A 9,523-nucleotide genomic window follows, 5' to 3' on the forward strand; every position below is an offset into this window, starting at 1 on the left:
ATACCCATATCAAGACTAGAGTGCAAAAACCATACTCTATTTATGACCAAAATGGCCAAAATTGATACCCTATTTATGACCAAAACGGCTGAAAAACCATACCCTTTGGGGCCGCATATACCTATATAGCCCATATAAAGCCTGGTTCTCATATCCTGCCGACCTACCTGCGACGTAGTCGCCGGTTGCAACTGAAAATGTTCAGCGATCTGCTCCAGTGAGTCCCCGGCGCATCTGCGATGGATCGCCGACGTACTCAAATTTGCGCGAAATGCATATGGAATGGGCGCAATTTTCAACAATTCCACCTGTCAATATGGGTTGAATCGTCTTACTGGAGTACGTTACGTCCGCAGATGATGTTCACATAAAATATTTTCATCGCCGACAATCGCCGACAACCGCCGGCTTCCCTGCGAAGTTGAACTCAGCTCAGCTTCGCAGGCAAGCCGGTGGTCAATGCCTGGGACGGATTATGATTCGACGATAAATGTTCACATATGCCGCACTGGTGTCCCAACCATGTCCCAGGTAGGCTTAAGGGAGAACCCCTCCCCCGGGATATTTTGATCCTCTTTCATTCATGCCTTCACGGATTGATATTTTAGTTGCAGTCTGCTGTGACCGGACCGAACCTCCCTCTTCGTAACTTCTGGCCGAAAATTTATAGGTAGTTAGGTAGTCACCCATTAGGCATTTTTACGAATAATTGACTTGAGTTTGTTAGCACGCGAGGGCAAAACGCGCGGGAATTCCTCTCATGGCTAACCCTGAATTGAAGAAAGTTACGAGAAGGGAGAATTCTATCGCACTGCTAAAACTCTCCAACCTGGTTGTAATGGCGCTTTACCATCTCGCGCTAACGAAGTCGGTTATCTTCCGGAAGGGGTGTTCCACGAACATTTGGGTGGGGGTGTGCGCCGCGTCGACACTTTAAAACCAAACAACGCTATTTTCCCTAATCTTTTTTCAAACCTGATCCTTACATGTAAATCGATATACACTATATTCAGACAAGGCCTTATCCAACAAGTGCCTCGGTTCAGACAAGAGACACATGAACTAGAAGAATAAAAACGTTAGCAAAAGTTAGAAATAAGTTCCACACTCTCGTATTCTCAGCTCGGTATCAGACTGGAACTAGCTTGCAATGGAGGTTCATGAGGGGGAATATCATTAAAAAGCGATTAACATCATTTGTATTTGAAACGACTCCCTGCATTAGCCTCAGTTGCAAGCTAGTTCCAGTCCAATACCGAGAATACAAATATGGTCTAGTGCTGACCGGCATATGCAAACATTTTTCAGACCAAAATGTTCAAATTCAGATCAAACGGGCTTCAAAACTACAGGTATACCCTGACCGATAAATCCGGTCAAACGAAATGTTCACAAAAATTAAGTAAGTCAAAACAGCTTAAAACGGCATTCAATAGAATCTACTACCGCGGACTGGCATTCAGACCGTGTAGACTCTCCTCTTGGTTGTGGTATATATCAGCTGCTCCTTGCCTCACAGTACCCCTGCACAGTACGTCCTGCAAGGCGCATCAAAGGGATTCAACTGAGATATCTACCGATTGTTCTCAGTAAGGTTGTTACAAGAAAAATGAAAAAGGAAATTATTTTCTTTCGAAAGAAAGAAACGTAAATTGCAACTAAACAAAAAAATACGAAGCGTTATAAAAGCTCGAGGTTACCGACTTTTTTAGGTAATACAAAGTGTTTGCTAACCTTAGTAACTGCTATTTCTGACAAATCTTACAATTTTTGGAATGGTGAAAATGACCCAAGAAAAAGGGAAAGAGAGAAATAAGGAAAATTGTTCCCAATCGCCGCCGCAACCAATTCTCGTCTCCAGAGCCGCTTGTCTCTCAAAACCTGCCGGGCCTTAGCACGAGAAAAAGGTGCATGGAATAAAAGGCCCCACCGGCTGAGAGGAACAAGCGACTCTGGGGTCGAGAATATGTCGCAACCTCACTCAAAAGCAAAATTGGTATCGATTTTATTCGTAAGGAAATCTGCTGCCTATTGTGCAAAGCATAAGTTAAGCCTTTCAAGTTTTGAGAAATCCGTTTGAAAAGTTGTATATAACGATTATAGTGATTTATATACTCAATGTGCTCTACTGTACAGTACTATGAGCATATAACTGATTGACACGCAACAATAAAAGAGAGGTTCTTTTGTTCCTGGTTACTTCAAGAGACTTTCCCGGCTGGCCGCACCTTAAGGACCTCAGAGATAACGTAACCGAACCAATGAAACAATGAACGTTTTGTGCTGAATAATATAATCCTGGAAAAATAGTGAAATCATGTCCCGAGCTAATTCAATAAGGGTTTGATAGGCAACAATTGTAACGAGTGCAAGCCACTCGCGCACACAACCCTTGTTCTTTAAACTATTTAATAGTTATAAGTCTAGTCCCAGGAGTCCCTGAACCCTCTTTCGCTCTCGTGAAAGGACTTGAATCCAGGCGGGGAAGGAAGAGTTCAGGGACTAGACTACTGTTGTGGAATCGGAATATTCACTGTGGAATACTTTCATCTTAGAGTTATTCAATAAATAGCACATATCTAACGTTGCAGTAAATAACTCTTTTTTCGGTGTTTTTGCTTACGAGTTTACATGTTTACGAGTCAGACTTTTCATCAGTATCTTGAAATAAATGAACGCCGTGTGTGAGTGTTCAGTATCATTTAAAAGCTGAATAATTTGATCTTCACTTCTCCCACGTCCTGAAATTAAAATGTGTGTCGGAAAAGATACTAGTAGAAGAAAATTAGTATACTTGCATAGAAAACAGCCTGATTATTTGTTTCTTTCCCATCAGATTCCATGTTCCCAGATGGTCCCCAGTTCCCATTCCCCTGGTAAGTTGAACTTGTTAGACAGGAAACTCTCGCCACATCTGTGGTCAAGGTTGGAGCTTAAAGACATATCAGTCATGCACCTTAGAATCCACAGAGCGCCTTATACCTACGCTTTCAAGTCTACAATACGTGATCATACTCGTTCGAGTGATCACAATGGTGATAGACAATGGATAGATTGCTGTTGATCGTACTCGTATGTGCGTTAGAGCATAATCTTAAAGAATCCAATCCCCTGCTCTCCTCCCATTCTTCAATCGTCTATCTGAAATCCCTGCTAATCGTTTCCAACAAAAACCTGTATAATGACCTCTCAAGACAAGAGACAACAAAATGTGAAGTTTTTCGCGAAATTTAGAGCAAGTCCATGCTGGCTTAGCCTATGATGACAGTTGATTTACACTGTGCCATGCTGTGCCGGCTCGCTTATGTCTCCGTACTACCCAAGAAAAATTATACACATAGATCAGTTCTGGCCGGTCACAAGTCAGTATCAAAAATTAATTCCGGCAGTCTGCGCTAACAACGACCAGACATTCTGTTTATGTTACTCGTCTCTTCGCTGCTTATGCTTGACTCAACGTTAATGACACAACAGCAGGCTTGTTGTAACACTATGGAAAAGCTATCAACAACACGTATTCAGTAAGGGGCAGAGACTGAATTAGAACATCAGACTTGGTTTTTAAGTTCCCCATTGTAAATCAGTGAACACAAAGTTGTCTCCCATTCGAGAGTTCATCCAGCAAACGAGACAAAAAATCCCGCTTCGAAGTGTTACCAACCAGTCCATGTTTGCAAAACGAGCATAAATATTTATGGCTATAAAGTATATTTGACAAATGAGGAAAGAATTGTGGATTGCAGAGAATTGGACATCAAAACGATGAAAACGTTTCCTTTATAAAACTAGCTCGTTAGAAATAAGACACGAAAAAACCGCTGGAGCACAACGATTTAAGACGAACAAAAAGACCGAATAAAAAATAACAAAAACAAATCAAATCGCGTAACTTTATCCTTAGTTTTACAGAAACTCACGAGGCAGAGAAAGGATACCTGTTGAGTTGTCACGGGTGACTAACTGTCAATGATGTAACGAAAGTTCAACGCGTTCTTATTGGCTGGTCCGTGACAAGCCTGTTTGTAATAAACAAGATCGCCACCTGCCATGTCAGTGTTTACACACTGACGTAGTCAACCTTACAAGGCGTTCCAAACTAGCGATTAACGTACTCTTTTAGGAATTAGGTAATTTTTAATTCATAAACGGTCCGGAGATCGTAGTTTGACTAGGGTGATCTTTCGTCTAAAATTCTTCAGGGATTCAAGGTAAATATTCGATTTTACAGACCGCGTTTTACAACCTGGCAGCAGTGAATTTACGAGCCAAATTAGCTTCCGGGTGCTCTTGCAGTAGGCGTTGGTCGATGACAAACTTTCCCAGCGACCCTAGATTTCACTTGTCAACAAATCTTGAGGTCAAATACGGAGAGACAGCTACCATTTCTGAGATAAGTACAATATATTCTTAGTCATTTGAGTAACAGTTTTTCCTGTTCTTTTAAGACGTTAAAGCGAGCCCTGAAGGCCAGGCAGTGTTTTAACGAAGGTGAGTGAGTAAGAGAGTGGATAATATTTGCCCCTATCCGACATGTGTGGTCGAAAGACCGGTGGCTTCACTCATAAACAGAAAATATCACCCGTTAGGTGCTTCCTTAGTTTGTGCCAAAACTCAGCCAAATCACCGAGGGAAATGAAGATAACATAGTGGTATTTCTCCTAATCTTTTACGGCTTTTGCCTACGAATTTCTACATGTTTTTTCCAATCGTTAATGAAAGTGGGGTGAAGTCACCAGTGTTCTTATGGGTCAACCTTCATGACGGGTCTATATTAATTGACGCGAGTATTTTCAATATGAATATAAAAGCTGAAATGATTTTGTAACCAAGAAGAAAACGATGATGGAAACTTCTTCGTTATCAGTACAGAGTAAATTACCTTATAAACCGCAGCAACGATTAATCATTAGATTCTCTTTACATTACCATATAACAAGTTCAAATGGGGAAAATCACAGAATTAGTAGAAAATGTTTAGAAAAGAGAGCGTTTTGATCTAGATGATAAAATATGGCGGAGTAATTCTAATGTGGTTTCTGATTCTGTCTCAAAGACGAACATTTTTTGCCGTCCGAGTTGGGCAACAAACAGAACATTTGTGGAAAATTATTTCCGCTAACGTTTATGCTCTTTAAAAGTTTTCGTGACAACTGAAGATAATTTTGATATGGCACCAAACCTGATTTTGTTGAGTTTGTTTAGACTGCCATGCATACATAGGACCACAACAGACAGCTCTTTTGTGGTCCTCTCACGAAGTTCTAGAACTTCCATGGTAATTTTAAAAGTTCGCAGTGAATGGAAGGGGAGCATTTTCCGTAATTATGTTTGTTTTGAGACATGATTGATCATCGCAGTCATGCACACAACTGAAGCAGTTGGGAACTGATTAAGCCTGAGAAAAATTCAAGCCTAAATTTTTTTCAGGCTTAATTTTACAATTACTTAAGCTGTGTGTACAACTGCGATGATCAATCATGTCTTCGTATCTTTCTCCGCAGTTCAAATATATGATCTTTGATATAGTCACTTGTATATGTTTGTTTGGTGCTTAAGAGATATTCCTGGGCGTTTTGTTATAAGAAATTATTGGCGACAATCTTTGCAACTTAAGGGAAACAATGATTACATAACATAATGCTTTAAGGTGTAACAATTTCTCCCCAATGTTGTTTATCCATACAGCGGATCGCTGACCAACCAATATGACACGAGCAACACTACTGTTGTGCTTTACGTTATTTGTCCTGACACATGGTAGGTACAAATATTCCTGTTTCAACGTATTCAATATGTTACTCTGACTACTACTTGACTTTGCCTGTATGTTTCTTGTTATTATCTAATTTGCATTATCCTGTTCTGTCCATATTTCAGCGGCCCCAGAGCCCAGCAAACGCGGTTGCTGTGCCCCGGGACCCGACTGCGATAATCCCTGCGCGGACCAACAGGAGCCAGCTCCTGAACCTCAGCCGGACCAGGCACCACCCATGGCAGGATACATGCCGGCACCTGACTCCCAACAACAATTCATGCCCGCTCCTGATGGCCAACAACAATTTATGGCTCCACCTGAAGGCCAACAACAATTCATGCCTGCACCACCGGAACAGCAGCAAATGGACCAGCCAGCGCCAACGGATCAACAACAACAGGACTGCTGTCCGCCAGGACCTTCCTGCTTCAACCCGTGCCCTGCCCCACCTCCTCCACCACCCAGTTTCTTCGTCCCTCCTCCACCCCCACCCCCAGCGGCCTGTTGCCAGCCAGGTCCTACTTGCGCCAATCCTTGCCCAATGCCCCCACCCATGCCTGACATGGGAATGGCAGGATGCTGTGACCCGTCTGTCATGCCAGTGTGCCCAAACCCCTGCCAACCCCCACATCCGCCCAGAACTGCTTACGCACCATACCCAGGTGAGTAGTTACCGAGATGATTATCGTTAATTAAATGAGCATCGTTGATTGGCAGTGATAAATTTTTCCTGAGCTGAGAGGCTGTACGTTGGGACTAATTAGTAACGATGTGAATTTACCGAATGCACTAAGAAGCCACGTCCTCTTTCTCTCGACACCAATGTCTACTTTTTGTCGGGAACTCAACATATAAATTAAAGAGCTTGTTTTTACTTATAGCTAAAACAAAGTACGGAAATGTTCTTCAGTAGTTTTAGTTAAAGCATGTATCTAACCCTGTCCCTAACCAATGGTGTTTTGTTCTACAGGTGAAATTACAATGAAACTCAAGCAGCCGTGGAAGTCGGAATTCACTGACCACGCCTCTCCTGCTTACCAGATCCTCGCGGGTAACCTTGCTACAGCGGTAAGTTTATTATGAGTTCAGCGGCTCCACAAAAAAGATATTTGTTCCCGTGTTATACTACCCCGCTACCCCGCTTTTGCATTCCCTCCCGGCCAAATACTAGCCCACCAGTTGCAGTTTGCCTCGGTCCTTGTATTATGCCACGCTGTTAAGAAAGTTAGCCTAACTTACTTTCCAAGAAGCCACCGTGCTTTCATAAGCTCAATGGAAAAGTCACGCAGAATATGTATATTTTCAGATAAAAACAGCTTTGCGAAGAGAAGCCTATGTCAACAATATTTATTTCAGGTAATGTTCTTTACAGCTACGTTTTACCCATATCTTTAAACGGTTAGTCTGATGCAAAACTACAAAAAACACAAACCTGTACCTTACGTGTGCAAAGCACATGTCTTTTGTCAGTAGGAGTTCGTGCATTTTCAACTTCTCCTGACTATTGCCACACAAGCATCTAACCTATCTAAATGGCAAAAACCTTTTTGCTACGTCAGGGTCTGTGTGCTACTAATAGTAAAAACACATTAGACCCGTAAGGAGACTACACTCAATAAAATGAAATGACAATTAAGCTTGTAATACCCTTCTTAGTAGACCACATTTCTTTTCAGTTTCATAATATTTGCTTAGATATACGTCAAGCCCGCCCTTTTCATTTAAGGTTTAGAAAAGTTAGCAATTAATCAATCAGTATTTCGTGGTGCTCTTACTGAACTTATCTCATCTATTTACCTGAAGGGAAGGATACGTGCCCGGAAACCCTTCAACTCAGCCAATCACAGTGGCGCATTTTATGGTGGATGGTGGATCAGACGACGCGTCGCTTCTACAGCAAACAGTAACACCTGACGAGTCTCTCGGAGATGGACTTAAAGTTTACAAGGATTCATTTAACGCCTACTAGAAACAAAGCCACTGACAAGGTGTGGTCATACTTCACATGTAACAACCAACTATCGTTCATCATTTGAAAACTGTGGACATTATAACTCAAATGTCTACTATAACCTTTGCGCAATTATTGTTATGCAATGAACAGCTAGCTATATGACGCGAAGATATTAATACTAAAATGTCATTTAGAGTGGTTTTAGAGCGGTTTTTGCAAGACAAACTGAATTCTCTACATAAAATTGGATGTAAGGAAGTTGAGCATGAGACAAGTTCTAACCAGCTAGAACAAACGTGCTGTATTTTTTCGGCCAACGGCAGGTAAAAACTGAGCCACTCGTGATTTCCCACGCGTGGCGCCGGCTGTGTGTTTTTCTCTCGTTTCTGATTGGCTCATATCGTTATAGGCGTGTTGATTAAACAGTAATTACATTTTTGTGTCACAAAATAACGTCAACAATCATTAGAAACGTTAAACCTATTTTTTTTTATAACGTATACGTTTATAAATGACTGGTTCATATGCGTTTAATGACTTTAATGACTGAATATTTAAAATCTGTTATGTATCAGATCTGCTAGTAGCTGTAGATATCCTACATACATACGTCATAGGAATATCGTCGCTATAATAAATTATACTCAGAGAGACGTTAGCAACGGCTAGGACTTTCTCGGCATTAAAATCCAGGATGGCGCTTTTCTTGGAGTAAGGCGCCATGTTGGATTTTAAGACCGAGTAAGCCCTGGTGGCAAGATTGGTTCAGAGCCAGTCCGGTTCAATATATTTTTGTTAACAAAGATAAAACAAAATAAAAACCTTGCATTTTTCATTATCACGTTCTCACTTTCTCATTTTCTTTACTCGACAGTAAACGACTTGCAGGACAAAATAACGACAGAAAAGTTACAACGGACGGACATGAATCCATGGTGTGGGACACTACACTGCCCTGTACATAGAGTCCAAATCGACTGACACCGTTTTCTAGGTTTCAAAAAAAGTTTTGTTTGGTGTCGAAATGTGAAGCAATTGTAAAAAAATATTTGCGCTGAAGGACGCGTACATCAAGGAGACAGTTCATGCTCAATACGTGAAGAGCAGATTGAACCGTGTTATTACTGGTAAACACGTATGTTATTATATTAAGCTACTTCAATGTTGCTGTGTAGCGGGATCGTGACAGGTTGTACAAAAGCGTTTTTCTTCACTCACATATTTAGTGTCCTAGAAGAGCTAGAGATCCAATTCAGGTGTAGTAATTGTGAAAATAAATCACTCCTTTAAATTAAATACAAAAATTCTTAATTAAAACGAGAGGATATTTTGTGTCCGCAGGACGTTTACTTTGATTTAAAGTTGGTGTTATCAAAACGATTCATCTTGGATGATTTTTCTGTTGTCGAAGGAAACAGCTCTGGTTGGCCAAAATATTAAAGCATTCGAACTGGTTCCTAAAGCAATGAACCATCTGGCTTGGTTTGCATTTTGTTGTACTCTACGTGTTACTGGGTAAAACGAAAAACAAGCGTACGTCATACGTTCAGTCTAACCAATCAGAGCAAAGGAGTTTTGGGCGAATCAGATTCTAAACCACAGCCAACGTGGTTGAGTTCATTGGCCTTCCGCCGTGCTTTCATCTGGTTCTATTTTCCAACCTTTGACTGATATATGAACCCCTTTCTGACCGTAATGTTTGCTTATGCTGTAACGTTTTACTCTTTCGAAGTACTAGGAAGGAAGTTAGCAATTCGGTATGGCATTCTTGAAGTCAACAAGTACTTGACATTAACACTCCAAATGACATAAAC

The 9,523-nt window shown here is 41.2% G+C and overlaps 1 protein-coding gene across 1 annotated transcript; it reads left to right on the forward strand.

Moving 5' to 3' along the window:
* The first annotated feature begins 4,152 nt into the window (after positions 1-4,152).
* Positions 4,153-8,671, forward strand: LOC145478557 (uncharacterized). Its single transcript, XM_081456616.1, has 8 exons — positions 4,153-4,208; positions 4,446-4,488; positions 5,686-5,757; positions 5,878-6,417; positions 6,726-6,823; positions 7,062-7,111; positions 7,559-7,743; positions 8,584-8,671. The coding sequence occupies exons 3-7, from the start codon at positions 5,706-5,708 to the stop codon at positions 7,722-7,724; spliced, it is 906 nt and encodes a 301-aa protein (XP_081312742.1). The 5' UTR covers positions 4,153-4,208; positions 4,446-4,488; positions 5,686-5,705; the 3' UTR covers positions 7,725-7,743; positions 8,584-8,671.
* The last annotated feature ends 852 nt before the right edge of the window (positions 8,672-9,523 follow it).

Source organism: Orbicella franksi, chromosome 2, assembly GCF_964199315.1.
Source record: "Orbicella franksi chromosome 2, jaOrbFran1.1, whole genome shotgun sequence".
NCBI lineage: Eukaryota > Metazoa > Cnidaria > Anthozoa > Scleractinia > Merulinidae > Orbicella > Orbicella franksi.